This window comes from Numenius arquata, chromosome 10 (assembly GCF_964106895.1).
Source record: "Numenius arquata chromosome 10, bNumArq3.hap1.1, whole genome shotgun sequence".
NCBI classification, from domain to species: Eukaryota; Metazoa; Chordata; class Aves; order Charadriiformes; family Scolopacidae; genus Numenius; species Numenius arquata.
The window spans coordinates 15,725,463-15,752,035 of NC_133585.1; the positions used below are offsets into that span (position 1 = coordinate 15,725,463).

At 43.6% G+C, this 26,573-nt stretch overlaps 1 protein-coding gene across 1 annotated transcript; it reads left to right on the forward strand.

Annotated features, from left to right (window-relative positions):
• The first annotated feature begins 6,260 nt into the window (after positions 1-6,260).
• ZNF365 (zinc finger protein 365) lies at positions 6,261-25,841 on the forward strand. The gene is made up of 4 exons (XM_074154982.1): positions 6,261-6,982; positions 17,804-17,984; positions 19,997-20,034; positions 23,337-25,841. Exons 1-4 carry the CDS (start codon positions 6,261-6,263, stop codon positions 23,581-23,583), a joined length of 1,188 nt encoding a protein of 395 aa, XP_074011083.1. The 3' UTR covers positions 23,584-25,841.
• The last annotated feature ends 732 nt before the right edge of the window (positions 25,842-26,573 follow it).

Here is a 26,573-nt window from a genome sequence, read left to right on the forward strand (position 1 = left end):
AGCATGAAAGAATAGAAGCAAATTGTCCCTAAACATCCAATAAAATCAATATACTTTCAGATGGCATTAAAGAGACAGGTCTGAATTGTCTTCTGTGCTCCTATGTGATATTTGGTGTCTGTCCTAGTAGGACCAAGTGGAGGCTTTCCCTGTTTGGTTTGGTGTTGGTTGTTGGCCATGTTCTGCTTTGTTTTCATGTTTCGTTGAGTTAGGCTATACTTTAAAGGCAGATTCCTGACAACTCTGATGTGAGCTACTGTCACATGGCCTTCAGTGGATCTTTTGTCCATAAAAGAGGTGAAACATAGTTCTACCATACTTTCTTCCTTCTGCAGAAATGCAGTTTTCTCTTCCTCAGCATGTTCTTTATAAGAAGGGTGCATCTTTGATATAGATGCACCAGCATAACATTCCCACCCGACAGAATTCCCCACTTGATATTTGTAAGCACATAAAAACACACTGATATCATCTTCCGTGGCACAAGAGATCTTTAAACAGGGGTAAAAAATTATCCACCCCTGAACACGGCCACTTGCTGTGCTTTCCCTATGACACTGATATGTCTATTCAAAGCCAAGTGCAAACCCCAGGAGAAGAGAATACCTTTTCTCTAAGGGCAACTGACTCTCACCTCCTTGACAAAAGATATTGCTACAAAAAGCAGAGCCCTCTCTGCCCCCGGCACAGATGTCAGGGATGCGGCAGAACAGGGGCTGGGGAAGTACAGCCCCACTGCTTCCCACAGGGCTTGGGACTGCTCTCCCACATGCTTGGATATGGCAGAGGACTATATTTGCCACCACAGCTTAACGCTTTTCTTTTTATGTCTCTGCTTATGTAAATTAAAAACTTTTAAAACCCAAGTGCATAGGATTAGGCACCAAAGCAGCTAATTAGTTATAGATGGCAATTCTCAGTCCTTTTATGGCCTTTTTGGGCACTTTTTTCAGTTGGGAAATCAGTGTGATTTATTTCACATGTAATTCCTCAAATGTGGAAAACATGTGGTATGAACTTTTAAAAGCAATGTTCCTTACCATCCGGTGTCCATTGCAGAAAGAATGCTATGGGAATGAAATAGCTTGAAATTCTGCTTTGATGGCATGCTTTGTAGTTTTCTTTCCTTTGGAGAAAGTGTCTATATTTTAATAAGTCCCAATGAGGAAAAGGCTTTGCTGTAGGGAAAAATCTTTCTTTAAAAATATTCTGACATGTTTTTTGCTGTCTTCCAGTCTCTTTTTTTGAGTGGGGCAGCTTCTTCCAAAAACAAATGACCCCTTTTCTGCTGCAGATTGCATCTCATTTCGGAGGAGCTCTGGAAACAGCAATTGCAATCTTCTCTGTTTTGTCTTCTTTCAGTGCATAAATCAGGTAGCTAATCCCAAAATTAACACCTGAACAGGAACTCAGGTGCTGCACAGAGCTGGCTTACACCAGGCCAGCTCGTTGCAGCCATGTAAAACATCCTGTCGCAGTTGGAGAGCTGTAGCTAGGTTTGTCCCTCGCTACCACCAGTGATATCCTGACCCTGTTCAGCTGCTGTTACTTGTCCCCGAGTGCCAGACCTCTGTTGCCAGAGGTGCTACGACACCGTGGAAGATTTCAAAAGGCTGCCAGTTTGAACAGCAGGAGCAAGACAGCTTTGTTAAAAGGCTCCAGCTTGTTCTCGTGCACATTACAACTTAGATCTTAGACTTTCATCCCCTGAGGAAAAGGCATTGGAAACTTAGTATGTTCCTCTTCCCCTTCAAGATAAGCACAATACAGAGTAACTTTGTTGGAAGGCAAGTCAACCAACTTTTCCTCTCTCTTAAGGTGTTAGTTATATTTTGTTTATCCTCCTAAATAACTGACGTAACTTTTTTTGAGGAAAAATCAAGATGGTTGAAGTGTAGGCCAGACCTACTGCTGACATTCCTCCCCACCTTCTTCTTCACCTCTCTTTTGGAAAATATGCCCACAGCCATCTCACACCTGACAACACTCTCAAGGTAGGGGCTAAATGGTGCAAATCAACCCAGAAGAACATGCAACAGTATGGGTAAAGAAGAGGAAAGCTAAGCAACTTTCTGGAGTCAGCTCCAGCCAGGGGTTACCTGTGGGAACACTAATGAGTTTGGAAAGTCTGCAGAAAGGCTGGAAACCAGTTGCAAACTGGGTGGGATAAGCTGCTGCGGGACCAAAAGCATTCTCACAGCATGCTGCCTCTCCTGTTGCTGTGACAACAAAACTCATTTGAAAACATAGATTTTACTTTTTTTTTTTTTTTTTAATTTCAAGAGACAGTAAATTGATTTTCAGTGCTCAGACTGAAGTCCTCCTGAATCAAAGAATGGTAGGGGTTGGAAAGGACCTTCAGAGATCATCTAGTCCAACCCCACTGCCAAAGCAGATTGGACAAGAACACATCCGGGCGAATTTTGAATATCTCCAGAGAAGAAGACACGAAAGAGAAGGCAAAAACTAACCAGCACCAGTCACACAAACCCAATGGGAACATTCATGTTCTCCTCCTTCCTGTTCACTCTCTTTGCAAGCAGAGTGCTACTCAATCAGTATGCTAGAAACGCATCACAGAAAGTTTCTTTCCTACTGGGTGGGTATGGCCCATGGCAGTAAAATAAACTTTGTTGTATGTTTGATGTATCCTGAATATATCTGCATGAAAAGCTAATATGAATCCCGGTCTAAGGCACCACTGCCGTAAAAGTTACTAAAATACTTCTTTAAAGTTCCTAAGGTCTTTACTTAGATTTTACTACTTGCTTGTTACTTCCTCTCAATAAACAGAGAGATGGTAAATATTAAATGCAGGTGAGTTTCAGCAACTGAAATTATCATGTGCATTTGTGGTTCACGCTGAAACACCAAGAAAAACACGGCACTTCCCAGCATACAAATTAACTGAGCTGAATAGGCATACCTATTTCAGGCACAGCTTTTATAGCAAAACAGGGGGACTGTGCTACTTGCCAGAGCCAAACTCACAATCTCATCTGTATGCAGTGGTAACGGATGTGCAGTTGTGTGCATCTATCTTTACATACCCATATATAGTTTAGTAAAACTTCCCCAACAGAAAACTCTGTGCACATTCACGTCTCAAAAACAGTCTAGATCATACAATGAGGACCTGGGTGGGGAGTGCGGGCACGAAGCGGAGAGACAAAAATTTCTGATGCCCCTTTTCAAAGCAAACTAGTAAACAAACAAGGGAAATAAGAAGCTGCTGAATGCAGCCAAAGTGATCGTAGTGAATCCAGTTCTACACCACATGAAAAAGGCCCCCACAAACATGTCAGCATCGTGAGCCAGAAGGGGAAAGTGGCTGCAAGTAAAAACAAAAGTGATTCACCTATTTTCCCTGTCTAGGATGAAAAAAAAATCAGAAAGTAAACAACTAGGGTAACTCTTGAAAAGCAAACTGATTTTACAAAACTCCCTTTTCCAGCCACCTTCAGTAAAGTGGAATTATCAGCCAAACAAAATTTACTTCACTTTTGAAATATGATTTTTAAGTTTGTAGGAACCCTCAAAATAGGAAGAGGTCAGATAATCAGTCTCCACCCAAAATCAGCAACTATGGGACCCAGTACAGCAGATACAGATCACTACCTGAAAAAAAGTTGAATATTCTGAATATTCCACCTTCCTTACAGCACCAGGCAGGTTGGTACATGCTGGTTTCATTTAAGTAACATTTATCCTTCTGGAAATCTTATTGCAAAGTGTTTAAAGAGATCTTGAAAGAGAGAGATGCATACAAATAAACTGGATAATGCCTCCCCAGCACTTGGCGAAATTTCAGAGATGAGTCATGCATTATGGATGTGTAAATTTGGGCTTTGTGTAAGTGGTAGTGTTAGATTCTACCCACTCCAGATTTAAATCGGGGGGATAAAGCTCAGACATGTAATGGTTGATGTACGTCCTCCACTGTAAAATGCACACTTACTGATATATCAAAGGGAGATGGTTCCTTTCCAAATGCTGAAAGAAACACTGAACTGCACATCCAAATGAGAGCATCAGGAGTCGCTAACTGAAGAGATAAGGAGCAATCCAGCAAAACAAATATTTAGAGTGCAAGTAAACCCTGAGAAATCTTGAAAGAATTGTTGGGGCTAGATGGTTGTGGGATTTCAGGTCTAACTGACCAAAACCCCATAGCTTAGGCTGCAGATCAATGAGCTCCTTCAAACCATCAACATTTTCTGTTGCCAAGACCATGAAGGCTCTTGTGACCATCAGCTGGAGGGGGCCAGGCAGGTGTCAGCTCTTCTAAATGTGGATGAAGCCTCAGGTAGCATCCCACCAGGCTAAGTTCACTTAATTTGTATAGCATTCATCTGCATCTTTGATCACCAGCACCAAATACCTTTCCCTGATGTGGAGGAGAAGGTAGGAAGGCAATGGGCACAACAGACAGAGATAATTTACAGTAGAGGGCAACAGCCAAGAAAATGGGGACCAGACCAGGGTCACATCCATAAGTCTATCTGGTCCTGCCAACATTGGCCTCCTTCAAAGAAGTAGTCAGGAGCCCCAAATTTGGAGGCAAGCACAGTTCAAAACTATTTCCTCCTGACTTCCCTTTTGGTTTTCGGTAATGCTTGATGACAAAAGACATGAAAAACACCCCATTTAGACAAGGTAACAGAGGACAACAAACTCATGCAAAATGTTGCAGCCTGGATGGTAGCCCACACGCTTTAAAGATTAGCTGAAGCTCTGAAATGCAATTTGAGTATCTTCCTTTGATGTGCCATCTGGTGAATCATTTACTGGGAACGTCTTAATCACATCAAAGGCATCTATCAAATGCACATGGATTTTCTCAATGTTTAGGACTCTGCCTGTATATTGCACTCAAGGAACAGATATATTGGCACGGAATTAAACTTTACCGCAGTGCTTTCTCCCACAGTAATAAAAAAAAATCTGCAGCATATTACCACTATGGCCTCAAGCACTAGTTTTTAGAAGAGCAGTATTTCACTATTACCTCAAAAAGGCTGCTGTTCTACAATCAGCCCTGCTTGTGTTTCCAAAAATTTGTAAAAATAGACACACATCTGTGGTATTAAAAAAAAAAAAGCTTAGAAGCATACTCCCTTATTGAGGGGACGCGTTGGCAGAATGCTCTGACATCAATTACATAGATGCAAGAAAGAATTTTTTTACAGTGAGGGTGGTGACACCCTGGCCCAGGTTGCCCGGAGAGGTGGTAGATGCCCCATCCCTGGGAACATTCAAGGCCAGGTTGGATGGGGCTCCGAGCAACCTGATCCAATTGAAGATGTCCCTGCTCGTTGCCAGGGGGCTGGGCTAGATGGCCTTTAAAGGTTCCTTCGGACCCAAACCATTCTATGATTCTATGACATCTGTTCCTCATACTCAAAATGGAAATCCCATCACTACCGACTCCCCCTCTCTAAATCCTGAGGCTAAATTAGGGTAATATTTACAGAAAAGATACCTTTCTGGTTACTAAATACAGTTTTAAAAAAACACGCAGGATTACGCTCCCGGAAGGCCAAGGCCAGGTTATACCGATCTGCACGTGTCTTCTCTTGCTGCTACGACGGTTTCAACCGCCTTCTCCTTCAGCACCCCCCCAACGCCCACTGCCGTACGGCCGCCGGCAGGAGCCCCGCAGCACCCCACCAACCCCCAGCCGCCGGGGCCCGGGAAGCGGGGTGGGGGTGGGGGGAACGGTGGTGCAGGAGACGGTTCCCCGGGTGGGGAACGACCCCGGCTCCCCGGCCCTGATCCTCCCGCGCTCTGTCCCCGCCGCCCGCCCCGGTGCAGCCCCACCGCTCCGCTCCCCGCCCCGCCCGGCCCGGCCCGGCCCAGCCCCGCCCCGGCCGGGCGGCGAGAGCGTGTGGCGGCGGCGGCGCCGCGCTGGGTCTGATTTACGGCTCTGCTGAAAACGGCTCCGCCGCCGCCGCACCGCCACCGGCACCGCCACCAGCAACAAGTCGGGTGAGTGCGGCGGCGACCTTGCGGCCGGCGGAGGCGAGCGCCCAGCCGGGCCCGGGCCCCGGCCCCGGCAAGGCCCGGGCGGCGGGCGAGGCGAGCGGAGCCGCGTCGCGTCGGCGGGGCCCTGCGGCTGGCCGTGCCGGGCGGCTGGAGATGGCCCGGTCCCCCTGAAAAAATCACCGGGAAAAGTTTCCCAAGTTTCCCGGCGGGGCCGCCCCGGCCCCGGGCGGGCGTGAACGCGGGCTCTTTTCTCCCCACCCAGGGCCCGGCGAGGAATGCAACAGACGGCCCGGGATGAAGGCAGGCACCCCTGGCAGGAGCCGCTCGGCAGCCTCGGCGTCTGCCTCCCCTTCCGCTGCCCGCGATGCGGCGACCACAGCCGGTTCCGGAGCCTCTCCTCCCTGCGGGCCCACCTGGAGTACAGCCACAGCTACGAGGAGAGGAGCCTCCTCACCAAGAGCGGCAGCCTCTTCTCGCCCCTGAAGGACGGGGAGCTGATCTCCCCCCCCGAGCTGGCCACCCCGAGCAGCCTGGGGAGCCCCGGCAGCGCCCTACGGCAAAAGGGGTCCTACCTGAATTTTTGTGAAGCCTCCTGCGAGAGCACGAAGCGAGAGGTGGAAGCAGAACGGCCCGTCTCCTACGTCGCAAACTATGTGTTGGCCGACTCTCCCGGCGAGCAGGTCGCTAAACCCGGCCTGCCGGCCGCTGACTCCAAAGCCTCCTTCGAGGCACACGTCAGAGAAAAGTTTAACAGGATGGTAGAGGCCGTGGACAAAACGATCGAGAAGCGAATCGACAAGCTGACCAAAGAGCTGGCCCAGAAGACGGCGGAGCTGCTGGAGGTGCGGGCAGCCTTCGTGCAGCTGTCCCAGAAGAAGCAGGAGGTGCAGCGACGGGAGCGGGCCCTGAGCAGGCAGGTGGACGTGGCGGTGGAGATGATCGCAGCCTTGAAGCAGCGCCTCAGCGAGTCCGAGGAAGAGCTTCACCGGAAAGAGGAGTAAGTGGGGAGGCGAGAGGTGACGGCTTTGGGTGGGCTGGCCAGCACCTGGGGGAGCGAAAGCCTTTGGGGGAGAAGAGGGGGGGACTGTTTGGTCACTTACTGGTTATGAAAGGGTCTGGTGCCCACCAGATTCTGATCACTCTATCTCTGGAGTTGTGGACCACGTGACTGTGCCCCCTGCAAGGCAGGGAACAGCTCACAAGCAGGTGGCTTTTCACTCCCCAGTGACTAACTTTTACACTTTCTAATGCCTGTGATGTGTCCCTGGTTTCATGGGGGTAGGGTCAAGTAGGAGCTATCATCAGCATGTAATCTGATTCACGCTGACACCTCTAATCCGTTATCTTTTTAAGAAGAGATAGGTGGGTAAGTGCTGGAGAAAGTAGGTGAGAATACCAAATGGCACCTTTTCCCTGAAGTCATCCCTCGGTGGTCAGTGGGCTGCCTGTGGAGTGGGAAGGTCTCCTGTGCAGCAGCAGAGACACTGGAGACAGTGCTCAAAAGGCCACATCCAAGTAGGTGTTTCAGACAGACACAGAACTGTGAAACTGGAATTGCTTATATGGGAACAGGAAGCAGATGTCAGAGTTGTTCTGACTAACCTAGGCCATCTAAAAATATGTTCGTGATGCAGCCGTTAAATATGTAGTGATAGCTGATATATTATTTATACATGAACTACTTAGTTTATTCAGCACTTGCCGAAACCTTTCAGGCTTTTCAGAGCAACACAACTTATTTTAGAGGAATGCAAATAAAGAGCCTTGGTAATGGAGTGCCTCTAAACCAATTCATCAGCTTACAAAGGGAAGATGAGAAGTGCTAGTTGCCATGACGCTGATCTTGGAAGAAATAAGGAAGGTGGTGTAGGAGTTCAGTGTAGGAAGTTTGGAGGGCTTTCATCGTTCCTTCCTGTAGTCTAAGGACTAGAAAGAAAAGATGATGATGGCTCCTGTATCAGTAGGAGTCATCTATCTTGAGGCAGTGCTATAGGTTTCCCAGGAGAGGGGACAGAAAAGGTGGTGGGATTTGAACCTCTGGGGTGCGTATCGTCCTTGAAGGGATATTCAACAGAATGTCTGATTTCTGAATATCAGGTGATCTTCATGGAAGAGATTGAAGAGCTTGGGATGAAGCTAAAGGTAATAGAGGAATTGAGACAGATTTGAAAGTACTCTGGAAGGAGGCCATGGAGATAACTTAAGAGTTTGAAGCAGTTTTGGTATTCCAGTCTAGCCAAGCTTCCCTTATGGGCTCTTTCACAGCATGATTCATCCTACTTGTTCTAGAGAAGTATCTTAGAGGGGGAGGGATTGCTCTGTGGAGGTCTGTCCTCCTCCTGCAGACTCAGGTAAGCAGCTGTCTTAGGCTAGATGTTGAACTTCAGATATGTAAAGTTAAGTGGCATGAATCTTACCCCAAACTAAACACAGAATATGTTTTTTAAAATTCAAGGCTTGAGATCCACAGGGAAAACATGACTGTCAGGAGAAAGCAGAAGCCATTCAGTGGAGCAAAACCAGACTTCTGCAGTGCTGCAGAATAAACGAGTTTGTGGAAAAAGAGGAAGGGAGGTATGGAGTTACCTGGGTAGAAAGAATGGGTATGATAGGGGAGGACGGCAAGGGACGCTGATCGGTGAAAAGAACAAGGCAGTAAAAATTGTGATTTTTAACTATATTACGAAAAGACACAAGGAAGAGGCCACTTGTCCCTTTGGCAGAATGCTTGCTAGCAGCAGTGACAGGCTGTGGTTCTGAGGCCAGAAAAGACTGAACACAGAATGAGAGAAGTGGGGAAACACTGTCCTTCACATTAGGTTGCCAGGCTCAGGAAAAGGGCAGGAGCTCACATGATTGCTTTTATAGTTCTAAATTTATAAATTCATCAATTCATTATAAATTTATAATTCATCTCTAAAGGAGGAGGGTGAATGTGTAAGCAGATGAGGAGGTAGCTCCTGAGTTGGTGTTAAAGCGAAGACTGAAGGTTACTTGACTAGTAAGAAACACTAAGCAAAAGAGGCAGCTACACAGGAGACTTCACCTGAGTACCCAGGGCATTGCTCTTCTAGGATTACTGCTAGCTTGCTTCAGCTTTCAATAAAGATAAAAAACTTGGAAGCTAAAGCAACAATAGGAATGAGTGAATTGCTATTACACAGTGGTGTGTTAATTTCTAAAGGTAAATGGACCTAACACATGCTAGTGGGTAGGATGAAGGAGTATCAGCCCTTACACCAGGACACCAGAGCACTGAGGGTAAAGAGGGGAGTAACAGTACGGTTTTGTGTATGCCAGCACCTAGCCCCATAGCGTTGCCTTTTAGAAGTCACTGGAAAGGTACTTTGAGGGGACTGGGAGGGTAGGCTGGGTGTAAGAATAGCTAGAGATCACCTAGGAAAAACTCAAATACATTAATTTTTTTCCTTGTTCAAATGATTCCTGCATTTCCCATCTTGGAGGGTAACACAGGATAGTGCCATAGAAAAATGCACTGTATGGCTTCCCAGTTAAAAGGTCATTGTATAATTAGCAAATTCAGAAGGAAAGTAGATATAAATAATGCTTTGCAAAAGCAGAACTAGTACTTATGGGGACAGCTTTTCAAATCTGAACTTCTAAAAATGCCTGGGACATTTAGCTTAGCACCAGTAGCTGCAAAGCACTAGATGGGATGCTGTGGTAGAAGGGAGAAGAAAGGATGTTTGTGACTGGTCACAACAGTGTCACTTGTCTTGTTTTCTCATGGACTGTTGGTAAATTCTGAGACCTGTCTATATATTCAGTCCTTTGTGTGCTCAAAAACTTACTTATTTGGTGTGCTGAAAAGACTTTCTCCTTCAAAAAAGGAGGATCTCAACTTTGGCTTTGATTTCTGGAAGAAGTCCAGATGATTAGAAAGCCAAACAAGACTGCTTAATGGAAATTGCAGAAGCAGGAGTTCTCACTGCAGATTGTGGAAAGTCAAAGGCAGCCCTTAGGGACTGCTTTGATACTTGCTGACCTTCAGAAATAAATGCTTTCATCGGTTTCTTTGGATTTCTTTTTTTCATAAGCAATCTTGTGAATATGGATAACTTCTCCCAAAACTAGCATTGATACTGAGCCACTGTAGCTGAAAACTTGTTCCTCTTTCCTCTTTGTAGGAGGAAAAAGAAAACACCTTATTTCGTGACACACCTCCTTGTCATCTTATTTCTAAGGAAGTAAAGGAAACCAGTCTTCCCTTGGTTTCTGAATGGTTGTCCCCACTACCAGAGATCATCAAATAGGATGCATGTGAAGGCAAGAAAGGGTTTATAATCAATATGCACTTCTAGATCTCAAAGAGAGTGAGGTATGGCTACTCTAGATCAGTCTGAGAGTAAAAAACAAAACAAAAAACCAACAACAAAATCCAAACAAAACCTAATGCCACAAACTATCCAAAAGAGGGGGGGAAAAAAGTTCTAATCCAAATCTTCGATAAGGTCACAAAAGCTCCTCTTTGGAGGCTCTTCTAGAGAATAAGCTGAGAACTTCTTCTACGGGGATCCCTTTAAGTAACTCTTGAAAAACAACTATGTTCTGATAAAGAAATTACAGGTGTTTATACTAGGCCCATATTTGAGCATTCCTCCATGTCCACCTACACTGTCAGTATCTTATATGAATGGACAGTCACTATCAGTGATCAAATTACTCCATAATACTGAATTTAAAAATCTAGTATATGTTTTCATCTTTATAAAATGTGCACAGATAAGCCAGGGTCTTGCCTGGGTTGTTAGGCTAGACGTGTTTCTACATGTAAGAATGAGAGAATTAACCAGATATGGAAGGTAGAAGAGGGTATATTTGTGGGTTTAACCATCACTCCTGACCTACAAATTGGCTATGAAAAAAAAAAAAAGTTGGGATTTAAGAAACCTCCTCTTTAGAAGGGTATACAAGAAGGTGACAGAAAATAACAGTACAATTGCACTTTGGATAACGGTTCTGATTTTGGATCTGATTGTGAAGTCCAATAGGAAAGCTAAGGGAAAGCAAAAATGTACATTAGCAAGAATAATTTGGTTAGGAAACCCCAAGAAGCCTTTGGGAGGAGAGATATAAATTCTTTGTTCAAAAATCTAGGTTTCTGGAATAAGGAGATGGAGCTCTTCTCGGCCTCACATCTTTCCTTTCTGCAGAGCCTAGCGAAGGCAGACATCGCACTGCTGTGACTCTGGCAGTCCTCAGCAGAGCCAGCAGACCTGAGGTCACTTTGACTTGGTGGAATTTCATTTCTACCTCTTTGTTCTACCTGTAAAAGCCCGTATGTCCTGAGCCTTTGCCTGGACCAAGAACATGGAATAGATATATAAAAACTGTGATCCACCAAGTGGCCACATTGTCAGAAGCTGGTTTGGTCTGATGTGTTCTGCAAAGCAACCAGCAAGTCTGTAAACTTCATAACTAGGAGTAAATTCTCCTCACAGTTACATTGTTGTTGCTAATCGGAGCACTAATTTCAAACGACAGCACTCTGAGGTTTTACTCTTGACCCCTCATTCTGATGAAGGGGAGTAGTGTTGGTTTAGGCCATCAGCAGGCACAGGGCTGCCCATTTGAAGAGTTTGCAGGGTCAGTAAGGTTATTTCTTTAGACTGGTCAGTTGCTTATATTTTATTTGTTTTAAATAAAGCCTGTAGCAGTCCAACAAAGGCAGCAATAAAGCAAAGAATATATTCTAAGTTAAATTTTATTCCTGTTCCCTTGCAAAAATGGCTCTGCTAATATGCACACAGGTGCACGCCCTCATGGAGATGAGCTGTGGTGAGGGGCAGGACAGATGGAGGTACCACACTAACTATACAAATACATAGTTGAAGTAGCGTTACTCTAAGCACAGAAAAGCCTTACAGAAGTCACTCTTGTATCTAGAAAGTCAAAAGGCCAAATATTTTTTTTATTATTATTTGAGGAAAAGAAGAAAACTGTGCATTCTAGAGAAGCAGGCACAGCTACCAAAGATGGCTCCCAGTTCACCAACCTGCCTCAGTTGGGCCCTGGATAGTTTTGATGAATGATGGATACAGGGTCAAGCTTTCAGGAGAGCTGCTGAGCAAACGAATGATTTTAGAAAATGTGCCCAGAAAGGGATTATTCAATGTTTGATGAAGAAGAATGCAACTCAGTGTTACTGTGATCTTAAAGATAACACAGAAGCCTTCCAAAGGGAATGAGACTGTGTTGAATAAGATATCAAGAAAACCACTGAAACTAAAACAGCTATGAACTTAACTTCTAGAGGACACCCAGAGGCTTGTTTCTGGAAGTTATGTAAGAAAACGAAACTGGTAGAGTTTGAGTAAGTCTGAACAGGGTCAGCATTTGAAGTTATGGTCCTCAGCTGGAAGCTACCTTCAATGGAGACTTAAACAATTTCACTTTGTCTCCTAATCATAGGGTAAGAGCATTAATGTAGTACATTGCCATGTCTCAGACCGTAATTCCTTTAACCAGTCTAATGCATTTGTTTTGAGACTGTCTGGTCATGCTTCTGCTCTGACATAGCCTGGAACATGAGGGCTATTTCAGAATAGCTGTGGTGGGGAGCAGTTATTCTTGCCACTGGCTTCACCTTAAGTATGCAGTTATTGGAACTATCTGTATAAGTAACATACCAGTACTGGGATTAAAAGTCACTGCAATTTATGCTTTAAAAAAACAGCTTTCCTTAAAATATGATTTTTTTTGTACAACGGAACGTTTTTGATTTTGGTCTAAGGAGAATGTGACCATAATGACAGATCTTTCTTCCACCCTCAGTTTCAGGTGGTCCCACTCCCTGTTCCCTTTCGTCTTCCCACTCAAGAGATTACTACCCTCCCAGCTGCACCAGTTCAAGTGTAGCATGACTATCCCACAGAATGGCTCTCTGAAATAAAGCATTTTAATCTTCACAGTGTCACCCCTGTAAGTTCAGGGCTCAGATCTAGAGCACAACCCGCTGAATGGTTCCAACTGGTAGGACAATAACTTTCTGAGGGGAGGAGGTGTGAACCTCTTAAATCAAATGTGCTGATAGTGGTGTAAGAATGTGAAACCACAACCTAATGAGTAACAGATAGCAGCCTTCAGGCAATAACACCAATGGGATGAGGGATGAGGTCAACAGCATTAACGAATGTATGTAATTTAAATATTTTCACAAGTAAATAACTTGTGAAATTTTCACAAGTAAATCACTTTACTACTTACTGTAGGCATTTTCCTGTCTTCAGATAAAATAGTATAAGTGTATGGTTTTCTATTGATTTTAAGCAGAGTTATTCCAAATGCAATTCTCTAAAGGGATTTGATACTTGGGTGCAATATCTGCATAGACCCTCATGCTTGTCTCCACCTACAGAGCAGTTGCAGGTGTCGAAGTTGCTGTAAATAGTTCTGGGACCAGTATTACGCTTCTGTAGGAGGGATTGGTCGCAATGCGAGAAATCATTAGCCTTTCTTGTCACTTGTTGAGGAGCTGGAGCTGCCCCAACCTCTGCACCTACTCTGTGTATCACACGCTTAACTGCTGAAAGCCATACAAATACTAAGGGTATCCGCAAGGTCCACATGCCAGCAACTGCTCCGGCAAATGAGAACTGCAGCTCACTAGTCCTGCAAGGAGCATTGTATAATCTAGTGGTAAAGGCAGAAAAATAAATGTCACCTACTCAGTCTATGATTTATAACTTTATTTACCCCATCTCATGCTGTTTCATGACAACAGCCTCCATAAGGAAGGTTTCAGGTTAAGTTTGAAGGCAGGTTGTCTGCAGTTTTTCTGTAAGGGCAGCTAGGCTGCAGTTGGAATGCAAAACACCAAACTAGTTAAGTCTGGTTAACTGTAACATGTTAACTCCCTGGCAGAGTCAGATTGAAATAAAAGCTTTGGCAGCAAGGCTTTCCTTCCTACACCAAGTCCTTTCCTCTGCACTTGTTTTCTCAGCTGAGCACCTCTGGGTTGCCTGCTGCACTGCAATAAATTCCCCTGGACTCCTCTGGCTCTAGGAAGAGCTCTCTTCCAGCAGTCTGGCAGTACAGGCTCCTCTTGGATACCTCCTGGGTTGCATCGTCCCTGTCTTTCCCTCTCACTTGCCTTACCCTGTCACCACAAGCTGCTGGCGTTTCGATGTGCCCTCTGCTCTCTGGGCAGCAGCAGCAATCCCTCCTCCTGAAAAGTTGTCTGATGAGCACCCAAGACAAAGCAAGAAACCCAGCTTTCTCCCTCCTGCCCAGTCACAGCCTTTAACAGAATGTTTTGCTACACAACATACCTTAATACCAGTATAGTAAACTATAAGGAAACAGATGAGATCACTTTGCCATCCATTCCAGAAATTTACAGAGATCTGAGCTGCACTGAGCATCAGCTACTCCACTCGGAAAATTTAGTGGGATGATCTAGAGCTTAGAGAGCTACAGCGAGTGCCAGGGTGCAGTGAGCGAAAAGGGGCAGGAGGCTGCAGGCTGACGGGCAGAGGGCAAAGGGAGGAGCAGGGCAGAGTGGGAAAAAGATGATGCTGAGAGCAGAGAAGTTCACAAGGGAAGTTAATAACTCTACGTAACCTTTTCTCAGTATAGCAGCAGTGCCCCAGATGTAGAATAGTCAGCGCAGAATAGCAGAGACCTCTCATTAGGAAGGACAACGCTTCAGGTCTGAGCCAGGCTTTAATAAATGATTCCTGTTTCAGGTGAGTGCTGATGATGAGGCTGTTCTGTCAAGACACAAAGCCCAGCGGGCCTGAGCTGCTGTGCTCTGGTTTATGGCTCTACCAACTGATCCCCACAATATGAGCCATGGGCTCAGCTTCCCCCGACTTCATGAGGAGCAGCGTCTGACCTCTGTGAACATCCACCTTTCCACAAGCATAAGAGCAGAGAGTAAAAGATAGAAATCATATCACATAATCCCAAAAACCTGGCAGAGGCCTGGACAAATAAATTGAAAGTAAAATAACGAACATAAGCAAAAAATCATCACAGCTATCTAGAAATAGAATTGAAGAAAGAGGGTCATCAGTATGGCTAAGAAAAAGCCTGGGCAAACTACAAGAGGAGAACGGCAATTAAACAGATCAAGAGCAGCTGCAGGAAGCTACATGAGTTCTTTGAACCATTTTCCTATTGTTCATGGTGGGAGGAGGGTAAAAATTCTTCCGGGAACTCCCTTCAGGTAACCAAGGCATAGCCCTGGCATGGAGTAATTTCTCTGAGGAAGAGGTGCTGGAGGAAGTAGAGACATTTACTACCAATCATTCCATAGGGCTTGATGTTGCTCTTCTGAGAGATGTGAATGAAGTGGAAACAAAGAAAGTAGCTGAACTGCCAGAAGTGCTGCTTATCAGGACAAGGCCTGTGACCAAGACCTAGTGGGTGGGTATATTTTGGCTCCTGTTGTATAAAGGGAATTTAGATAGTGTTTGTACCATTTCAGACCAAAGGAAAAATTTTAGATAAAAGTTATTAAAGGCATGTTCATAGGCTTTATAGAGGTAGGTAAACAAAGAAAAATTATGGAAATGCTGCTACTGCTGCTAATAACAGTTCCTGCAAATAATCGCATGTAGGATGCCAAATTATGTTCAGTAGTCTAGAAAGCAGGGAAAATAGGGTATTTATTGACACTATGTGTCTGTTCTCCTCCTGACAGTCATCTCAGTCTTCCAGAAAAAACACTGCTTCCCCTATACCCCTTACGGCACACCTCGCTAATGAGGTATTTGTAGGAAAGGAAAGTTGGTGAGTGATCTGTTCATGCCATGGAGCAGGTGATTAATGAATGCTTTTTAATTACATTTCCTGACACAATTACAAACGTTAGCATTCTTGAAACTATCACCCTTTTATAAACAAATGCCAGGTACGATGCTTGTGGCCTCCCACTGCAGCAGAACACGAAGCTGACTGTGTCCCCAAGAGGGATGTCCTCGTGGTGTCCTGGGCTGGCAGCTCCCCGCTGTGCTCAGCCACCTTCCTGGAGGGCCAGCAACCTGGCGGGCCATGCACAGTTCTCCTTCCTTCTCCACAGGAGAGATTTGGAGCTGATGTGCTGAGTTTCTGTCCTTTCGAGCTTCCTGTCCAGTGTAAAAGAGGAGCATGCTGGAGTGCCAAGGGCTTCAGGTCGCTCCTCCGCTAACACAAATCCAGAGTGGCATCGTGAAATCAGAGAAGTTATGATGCTTAAGTGCGGTGAGAATAAAGCCCTAAAATTGTCCTCAGTGAGTTTAGATTGGTTTCTTCCTAAGCATTCCTCAATGGCTTTTTATTACTGGGTTGCTCTGGGCAAGCTAATAATCACAGAAACTGTACAGAGCCTTGGAATGGAACGGATTATCTGAGCCTAATAAACAAGGTACCTCTCTGTTTCGTAAGCCAGATTTTGTAGGTGAGTTAATATAAACTAATAGTCATCAATGTTCTTCATCCAAACAATTTGTTCTTGTTTTTACCTCATTCCCACTATTAGGTCAGCCACGCAAACAGCCTCTCGCCGCACTCTGCTGTGGTGTAGAGCAGGCAGACACAGCCTGAATCTTAGATGGTGAATTTCCATAGCTGACCACTTGTGACTAACTCTTCTTAGTGCAAAACAGCTCACTGTTAAAACAACTATTCTCAGTTAAACCAATTATCTACAACTATACTACTGAGTTAAAACAATGAAATGCAGAGAAACTTTGAATTTGTTACAAACAAACTAAGCTTTGAAAGGTTATTTCTGCTACAAACTGTTTCCTCGTTTTTGCTTAAAATGCTTTTTTCCTGAGGTGATGTATTTCTTCCAAGCAATCATGCCCTTTCTTGTTTGGCAAGCGTTGGTTCCCCCAACTCCCACCCACTCAGTTTTGTACACAGCAAAAACTAACACGGTTTCATTGGCAGAGCAAGAACTGTTTATCTAGGCATTTATTAACTGGAGAAATCCTACATGCTTAGATTTGCCATTTTTCGTAATACATGGCTCACTCTGTAACCAAACTTCTCCCACCCAGAAACTCCAGATATCAGAGGTCCAAATGGTGACCCAATTACTGATAGTAAACTGATAGTATGCAGAGCACTTTAAAATGAGCTATGTCTTGGTACAGAGCTAGGACCTTTCACAGTCAGAGGACCTATCTGTTTCTTCCAATCGTGTTACCAGACCAGAAACGTTTCTAAACTCCTGACCTCAAACATGCTTTTCCCACGCACGTACTCTTTGGTCTATAATCTCTAAATTATCTCTTCATCTCCCGTGCTCCCACTAGCTCCAGATCGTAACAGTGCACTTTGACATACTTGCAGGATTGCAGCCAAAATGAAGTTTTATGGCCACAGTTGCTCTTTCAAGTTAGGAACCACGCCGGTAGCAACATTAAACTACCATTGTAAGATTATGATGAACTGGGAAGATGAATCCACTTCTCCTCTAGTTTCTGGGCTGATATTCACATGGGTAAGTAAAAAAAAAAAAAAAGGTGTCTCCAGATACCTCGAGACGGTCCCTTCCAACCTGAACCATTCTGTGATTTCTGCCCTGTGGACCACTAAGGACTGTTCTCTAGCGACTTAGTAATGTGACAAAAAAACCCCAGTTCCACTGCCCATAAACCTAAATTCAGCATTCAAGGTTCCAGCTCTTCAATAAGGGTCCACAAAAAGGCTGAAATCTCTTAATAGAGGTGAAGGACAGTAATTAGCCACCATGGGCTATCACTATGAAAACCAGGAGAAGCATCAGTAATCTTCTGACAGCAGTGAGTCCAGGGCCCTTCCTGTTATTTAAATGTGGGCTCTTTGCAATGTTTCCCTCTTGCAGAGAAGTTGTTACTTTCAACCACTTCCTGGAAGAAGCAGCAGAAAAAGAAGTGCGGGGAAAAGCCAGGCTCCAGCACTTCATTGAGAACCTGTTGCAGCGCGTGGATCTGGCAGAAAGGCAGCTAGAATATTACCAAAATCAGCAGATGGTGTGCCACCACACCGATGTCAGCGAGCATGTGGTAAGCCAGCAAAGCCCTTCCCTTCATTGTAACCCACCACCAGAGGGAAAGTACTGGACCATGAATATGGGTGGGCTCGGTGGGACAGGATAAATTCTACTCCAGACAGATTTGGATTTGTAAAATGTTTCTTCAGGCTTGTTTTATTTATGTTTTAAACTCCCACTTCACATGACTGAAAGGAGCAGAAAATGTAACAGCAGCAGTAGCCAAAGACGGGAAAGGGAGAGCAGAGAATAATGAATTACTTGCCAGATATTTAACCTTTTTTCCCCAGCTTTGGCTATTGCTGCTGTTACCTTTGCAAGAAACGCTTTCCTTTACATCACTTAGTGACTTAGTTTTTTGGAGATCTCTAAAGATTGTCAGGAAAGATGTGGATCCCTATAGAGGACACGTCAGCCTGATGGCAAGACAGGTTGCTTTCTGTAGTTACCTATGACGGGACTCCTAGAAATGGTGAATGGATCCTCACAGGGCTGTCCCCCAAGGATTAGAAACCAAAACTGTCTGAACACTGTTTTTTTAAAATACATGATTTCTTTAAAAACTCTCATTATTAATACTTAAACTAAGTATCTTCTCTACAATGCATTACCTTTATATAGCAAGTCTTATCCACATGACTTCCAAAGACCATTTTGGTTTAAATGGATACCCCGTACTGCCTTTGTTAAGTAAATGCTCATCCTGGGAGGTGGGAGGAAAGGGTTTGATCATGCACAGCACTGAACAGGTATGCAGTGGTGGAAAGCAAAGGTTCCCACAGCCAATTGTAAGACAAAGAACTTTAGGCAAGACCTGAATAAATGTGGATGTGCTGAAATCTAGTGCAGGACATCTCAGAGAGTGTCTGGGAGAACACTGAGGGGGACTGTAAAGATGGGCCTCGGTATTAAATCATCTCCCCTGCGCTCAATGTGTTTACCGGGATCTCTGGCTCAGCAGTGTCCCTTGCGGAAGGCACTAATTTTTGAGGCAGCTGCCCTGCTTTCTGAGTGACTTCAGCATTCCTCTAAGGTCATCCATCCAAATATTGACCAGCCTGACCTTCAGGAGGTAATTACAGAAAAGCACACCATGAGATGGCTCCAGACTCCATCCAAGACAGATGACAAGCAAAGTTAGGCTGGGCAAAAATCCATCTGCAAAGTGTGGACAATACCAGGGACAGAGGGAACATTTACGAGAACATAATCATTTTCAGATGCCAGATCTGACTTGCTTGGCTCAGTGACTTCATTAAATGATATTCAAAGGCTCGGTCTAGTAGCAGTGAGGGGAGATCAGTACAAAGAACCGATTTAGTACCCAGACCGATTTAGGCTGAGCTGGCATTAAACACCTCCTTTCCTGACCCCCACTAAAAGAGGGACTAGACAAAGTGTTTCCACACTGTGAACCAAACTGTTGTTAAAAATGAAGTCATGCAAAGTTATGCTGGCACTGAGGCTATGCTGTCCCTAGCTGGTCTCAGGATTTGGGCTGGGAAGGGAGAAGGACGCCTGCATTCCCACCCTCCACCCTTCAGTGCTGCTGTAGGCAGAGCCAAGGCCTCGTAGCTGGAGTTTCCTGGCCATTTGTGTACAGGAAATGTATCACTGTGAAATTAAAGGCTCTGAGAGAAAGTTAATTTAATACAGCTTATTCAGGCACTGTCCCTTATTAATTATTTTGAACACAATAATTACTTCTCATTGTATCCATACTGCTTAATCTAATGTGAAAGATCTCTGTTCAGCCCACGCTTCTTTAGCAATTTACTTTGATTATAGATACGATAAAAACAATGGGGAAGAATCCAGCCACTAACAACTCACATTATGAATTTTAAAAACAGATGTAATAAGTTGGAGGAGTAATAATCTGTAAAAGGGTTTGGTTTTTTTCAGTTTTAACAGCAGGTGAGAATGGAAATATGATTTTGAAGACTGCATATATTTTATACCTGTACTTTAATTACTTGATAATGTACTAGTAATATTAATAACCTGTCTCTGTTTTCTTTGCAGTTTACAGACATTTCATTAAATAAGAAACCCAGATGCCTGTATGTATATCTCTTTATTTTTCTCTTACTTAAATACACTAACTTGACATGCTTACATTTCTGCTTTTGCATTTCACCTTATCCAAAAGCCTGAATCAGGTTGGGTTTGGATCAGGTTCTATCCCTGAGTATGATCTATATTTATGTCATGTAACAGAGGAAAAACAGATTTCTGCTAAATCAAAGTTAAAATCAGATACTCTTTAAAGAAAAAAAAAAGAATAATTTATGTTAAATGAATGACTCCTTCCTGCTTACTATAATAGCCTATTGCAAAGCTACAGTAGTTGAATCTCTTCAGCAAACACAGGGCGAGTTTCAGCTGAAAGTATCTTTAATATTCTGTAGGTAGGAGACAGTTGTCATTTCCTAACTGACAGTAACACTGTCGACTTAAAAGTCACATGTAAGCAAACACGTACCCGGACAAAGCATGGGCACTAACAATATCTCAGGTTACTCAAGCAGCTGTCCTGGGAGCAGCAGAACTAATTGGCGCTAGTTTCCCATGTCTTTGCGACTTGGTCGTGAGTCCCAGTGGCTGGTTTGGAGCATCACACGTGCTGCTTGGCCAAGCGATGTGTGCCTTCCTCAGGCAACCTTTCTTAGTGGGGACACAAGTTTGGGTCTTTTTCCCATTGCCGTGAAACCTCTTGCATCACCACAGGTCTGGGACTTCTTGAACTCAACTGACCAAGTGCTTTTTTGCTGATAAGCAGTGTTTGCATTAATAATTAACAGCATGGGGCTTTAGCTTTGTTTTTTCTACTTTTTATTATTTTCATAGCTTTTATAGCTTTGTTTTTTCCTACTGATTTGAGATTCTGGAAAAACTTGATTGTCCAAAGTAGAGTTTGAGTTGACTGTGTATACACTTTTCAGGCTTCTAGATGTCTTAATATGATTGGAATCAAGGAAAATAGAATTAAAATATACCCAGTGAATTCACTGGCTCAGTGAGATGAGTCCTTCCACTGACAAGTCCTTGGTCTAAATATAACACAGTTTGGTAAAACCCATTAATTGCTGACAAATAGTGGGAGTTCAAAGGCATATATGAAATTATTCAGAGGTTTCTGTTTAACTACTGATATACTTCTCCCTTGAAAACACACTGTCAAAACTAGAACTTAATAGTAGCCTTTACAGATTAAAAATATCCCAACTTGTCCTACAAAGCAGGGAGGATGGAGGAGAGGATGCTCAGAGGAGTAGGAAAGTTTTATTTTGCTCTGCTTGTTCTGTGGATGAATTCAACATTTGCATTCACCACACCAGCTTTTTAAAGAGCTCTAACTCAGCTGAGTGCATAAAACAAGGTTTTAATGATACGTACCAGTTAAAAAAATTTGGAAGTGTTAGTACCCATCAAGAAAATACAGTGTAATCACAGGGGGTTTGGGGCCACCGATGGCTTACATTAATTGGAATCAATGGCTGGGCTTGCAATCCACTCTTGCTCCAAAGCCTCTGCCTTGCTTCCCAGTTCCTTTTCTCCAGTTTCTCCTGACTGTTTTCAGGAAATGCCCCACTTAAGGCATGGCAAACCTTTGCTGATGTTTACTACCTGTCTCAGATACCTTCTTCCCCTGACTGTGAAATAGGGATAGATGTCCATCTTCTCTACCATAAACTCATTCAATTTAAATACAGTTTAGCTCTTTTAAGCAATCCTCTCTGATCATACTAACATTGACCACCTTCTGGTTTTAATAGCATCATTCGGTGCAGCAGAGGAGTGATTAACATCACCTGCGGTAACGCCTGCACGTTCTTTGGGAATAAATGATGTAACTTTCACCATAACATCTGAGGAAAACGGAGCACTACATCTTTTAACAACAATTAAGTAATAGTCTGTAATGACAGTGCCCAAGAAGTGATCATAAACTGGAATAGCCAACATTTGTGCACTTGAATAAGTCATTTTTAGCCCCTAGTAAGTGGTCAGAGCCCAGGCCTGCACGAGGCCAGCATGGCACAGCACCTGCAAGCTCCACCTTGGACCTGCACGGCATTTTTCCCCCAAAAACTTCCCCATAGTGAAGTGTGGTTGGCAAAGCTGCCAACCAGGTAAAACTGTTTTGTGGGTAAGGCTCAGTTCCTGTGCTGTCAACTGACCCTGACTGCCTCCCACCAACAAATACAGAGGCTTCTGTGACACCCGTCTGGTCTTTTAAAGAGCAGGGGAGGGCTTGCACCGTACGCACTTGAACAACTACAGCTTTTTCCAAAACTGGCTTTGTCAAGTATGTAATATTGTTTAACTCCCAAGAGAAGTAATACTACAGATACGTGGTTTCCAGAAATAACGAGCTATGGAAAATAGCCCTATGGGAACCCTTAGGAGACTGACTTGTACATCGGCACATCTGTTCTTCACTTCAGTCACAGTAGCTGGGCAGACGTGAGCTGGTGCCTTATGTTCATAATGCCGCTGTTACGCTACATGTATGTGCTGTAAAACATTTCAAGATTATGTTAAAAGGTACTGTAATGATCTTAATTAGCTAAACTGTGCAGCTGCAGTAAAATCTCAGAGCAGAGGGCATGGTTCAGCCTTTGCAGCACCGGGCACAGTTCTGTCACTCCACCTGAGCTCACCGATTTCAGCAAATCCTGCTGGGCCTGAACCATTGCAGAAAGAGCAAAGAATTCAGCTTACTGTGGCCTTTAAGCTTTCATACCCTTCTTCCTGTCAATTTCTGTATTCCCCTTTCCTCTTCTCCCATTTCAAATCAAAGCCTTTAAAAGCAAAGCTAAAGGTTCCCTGGATGGGTGGACAGCACAAAGGCAGAGCGTGGAGTTTCCTGAGCTATTGGCCTTTAGTAGAAGCCACAGTCCAGGGCAGCGCTGAGATCCCACCAAGAAGTTCCTACAGTTCCTGCGTACACTTTTTAGTGTTGGCGCTCTGTGGTCTTCCAAAGACCATGGGATGCTCATTGTTTACAGTAGGTTGCTGTGCATCTTGAAAATCCCTGTAAATCACCAAGTTATGAGAATATAGACCTCAGTAAGGTCTCAGCACTCCAATCAGCAGAATGCTGTAGATGTGTAGCATGTGTAGATGAACATGCATGAAGAGTCCACCAGTAACACATGTAGGGGTTCTTATAGCAAGGGATGCTTTTGAGTATTGAGAAATGTAATTCATCTTGCAACTCTGTTTTTAACTTTCAGCCTAGTCCTGTAAGCCAAGGTTATTTCTGTCTTCAAAACCGTATGGGTTTGGGACATTTTGGAGACCCTTCACTTTGCAAGATTTAGTAATAGTCATTAATAATCACTGTTATTAATTTCAGGAGCCGAGGGAGTCAACATGCTTCGTATAACATCCCTGACGCAAAGCCTCATTCCTTTCAAAAAGGAAGAATCTTGTTGAAAAAAGCAAAGGATGAAAAAACCAGCTTGCAGCCAGTGAAATGCTTCTATGAACCTGTTGATTGCTCAAGAGAAATATGGAGAGCACAGAAGAAAGGTGAACCTGCCTGCTCTGCCAGGAAAGTGAGCACAAAATGCAAGATGGGTAAAAAGGCCAAACCGCTATAGGAATGGTTAGCAATATATATAGTAATGCAGGAGCTTGGCTTCAACAGAACAAATATTGAATGAAGTTAATCATCCTTTTTCCTATCCATCTGGCCATGCCAAAACATATCAGATATAATATATAGAAATATATACAGTATGGAAGATTTATATTATTTCGTAATGCCATTCCCTTTTTGGGCGCCGTAAGAGAGGTGACATTTTATTGAGTTTACATGGAGGTTTTTCTATTTATTTATTTATTTATTTATAGAGCTTATTTTAAATGACTGCATTTATCTTGCTGGGCAATACTGTGGCTGTATGTTTAATTACTTTAGGGGCAGCATGTGGCCTGGTAATTTATTTTCCATCTGTGCTATTGCTGAAGTTCACAAGAATCCATTTAATCGGCACCTGAATACTCAACCTTTCAGCTTAGGTAGGTATAAGATCGATGATTAACTGTTACCTGCACAGACATACTTTGATGCAAAAGGTCTACTTGAGTTGTTTGAAGGCTGTTTACAGCAGTAGATTGCTACCCTGGATTTTCTGCCATGCACCTTGTCGGGCACATTTCCACATTTTATTATATACATTAAGCTGCTGGATGCTGCCAGCAGCCACAGTTGTCTGTTGGTACAAATTTGGGCTGCCCCAGTGTCTCAAGCACAGCTTTCAAATTCCAGAAGCTTTATGGCTTTGCCATACATACCAGGCTGTGGTGTCACTTAGTGAGGAGACCAGAAGCTGGTACCGCAGCCCTGACAAGCACGGCCCGCAGGAGAGGAGAGATTTCGGTGCCGATGCCAGCAGCAGGTTGTTACCAGCCATGGCACAGCCAGTGAAAGGCCAAAGCAGCGTGTGACACTGCGTGGCACCACATTCAATGCCTGTGCTTGGTTTTAGGAGAGAGGCCTACGATGGCTGTGATCATAACCGAAACCCTTCACGTTTTTATCTCCTAATAATCTTTACAGGGCGGAGAGGTCCCTGAATTTCAAGTAACAACCCAAGAGCAAGGTAGTTAGAGGTTATTGCAGGACAGGAATACGTGTGTTTACATTGGTTTGTGCCAATTAAAAGGATCCTTATTTATCAGAGTATTTATCAAGATGACTTTTTGTGTGTACAGCTTTTTGGTAACATGAATCTTCATGCCATGTTTACAGAGATGAGCATCCTGTCGATGTTACTGATGAGATTTGTTTTCTCAAGAAAAAGAAAGGATATGTGAGACAAGTCTGTGTAATTTATTTTTTAAATGCTCATAACAGATGTAAATTGTTTTTGTGGAAGGTGATTTTTACCGTATGTGTACAAAGATTTGTGAAAAATGTTTTTCATTTTTTATAACTATGACTGTAAGCAGAACTGAGTTTTAAAAGACAGTGTATCACTATGATTACTGCTGCAATAAGCACCTGAGCTGCAATATTTTTAAAGCAGAAGATGACCGATCAGTCAGCTAGAATCAGGTAACTACAGATGTCATACATCTGTCAGTGTACAGAGCTCCCAGAAAGTAGCAGAGTGAAAAAAGAGAGTATTATTCCTCACTTTTATTTTAAATAGTATATATGGAACGATCAGATATATGTTTAAAGTTTCTCAACACTGTTTCAGTAGAAAGTCACAGTGTATAACCAATTCAGGTATTTAGGTTGTAATGACATTTTAATATTTATTTAATCACATCACAAGGCAACAATTGGCCTTATGCTAGGCATTGTGTGTGGTGAAAAGGAGTTGTTAATTGTCTTGCATGGGTTTGGGTCAGATTGTATGTTATGACAACTAACTTAGGCAAGTCACAAAATAGAAACATCCTTTAGTTTTTTCTATTGCTTCCCACATCCTTTTACAAACTTGAAAAAATTACCCTTTTGAAGATAATAAAGGTGAACTTTAGAAAGATAATAAAGTAAAATAATTCATCTGTTCCTTTATCCACTTGACACTGAAAGAATATTTTTATTTCTAAATGCCTATCTACTCCGTTAGTCACCAAAGTTAAGTGCAACTACTAGTTCACAAATGAGATGTTTATTTTATTATTTATTGCGCCAAAATCTTGACTGTAAGTTGTCCTTTTGGGGGAGGAAGAGAAAAAGAGAGCAAAAGAAGTTGCATGTTCTTAAACTTTTCAAATCCTAAGTTACACTTACTTGCTGAACAAACGCCAGGTTAGTTAATTAGAAAGAAATTGGATTGTACTGTAACCCAGGTAAAAGTTTTTAGAATATAAACATTCTAATAATAAAGTTATATTTCTGTTACTGTGTCCTTTATCTCTGTGAAAATAAAGCGTTTCTTACAAAAGCCTACCCAACAACAGAGAAAAAGACAAGAAAGGACTTCTATTTATTCCTCGGATAAAACACCGTGTCAGTGCAGTTGGGCTGTGGTCTTTCAGAGCATTTTCCCACATAACTTTCACATGTCTCCTGCCCCTCACCTACCGTAATGATCCTTGAAAACGATTCCTGAGATAACCCACATGGTCAGATAACCCAGCCAAAGCAGAGGTGGGGGGAGTGGAGGGGAGGGTCAGGCAGAGGAAATTAAGGGTAGAGGGGGTCCTGGGGAATGCAGGTGATAAAGTCTCCCTCACATTTCCAGTTGCTGAATCATCACTTCGTCAGGTACCTCCCTGGTTATTCTTGGAAAGAGAGTTTTTCCCACAGGGGAATCAAGTTCCTGTCAAGATGATAACCCATGGGAGAGGTGCTGTAGAAAACTGGACAAGGAGATGAGGTCCCTCTGACACCTGAGAGCCTGAATAATGTTCATCAGGAAAAACGGCTCCTTCCCAGTCATGTTTACACAATTTACTAGCTCACTTTTAAAGTTAATGTCTGGTCATCCGCAGAACTTGACTGCTGGATGTGTGTATCACGTGTACACTTCACTAACACATTAACAGAGGTGGAATGCTTGAGAAGGATCAGTACACGACTGAGGCTGTGTGTTACTGGCATTAGCTTGCGGGGACTTTGGAAGGAGGT

What these genes read in the sequence shown, in the direction of transcription:
- ZNF365 (XM_074154982.1), top strand. Translation starts at nt 6,261, where the DNA reads ATGCAACAGACGGCCCGGGATGAAGGCAGGCACCCCTGGCAGGAGCCG. An exon ending in CCGATGTCAGCGAGCATGTG is followed by an intron (nt 17,985 to 19,996) that starts GTAAGCCAGCAA and finishes TTTTCTTTGCAG; the next exon opens with TTTACAGACATTTCATTAAA. An exon ending in AATAAGAAACCCAGATGCCT is followed by an intron (nt 20,035 to 23,336) that starts GTATGTATATCT and finishes TATTAATTTCAG; the next exon opens with GAGCCGAGGGAGTCAACATG.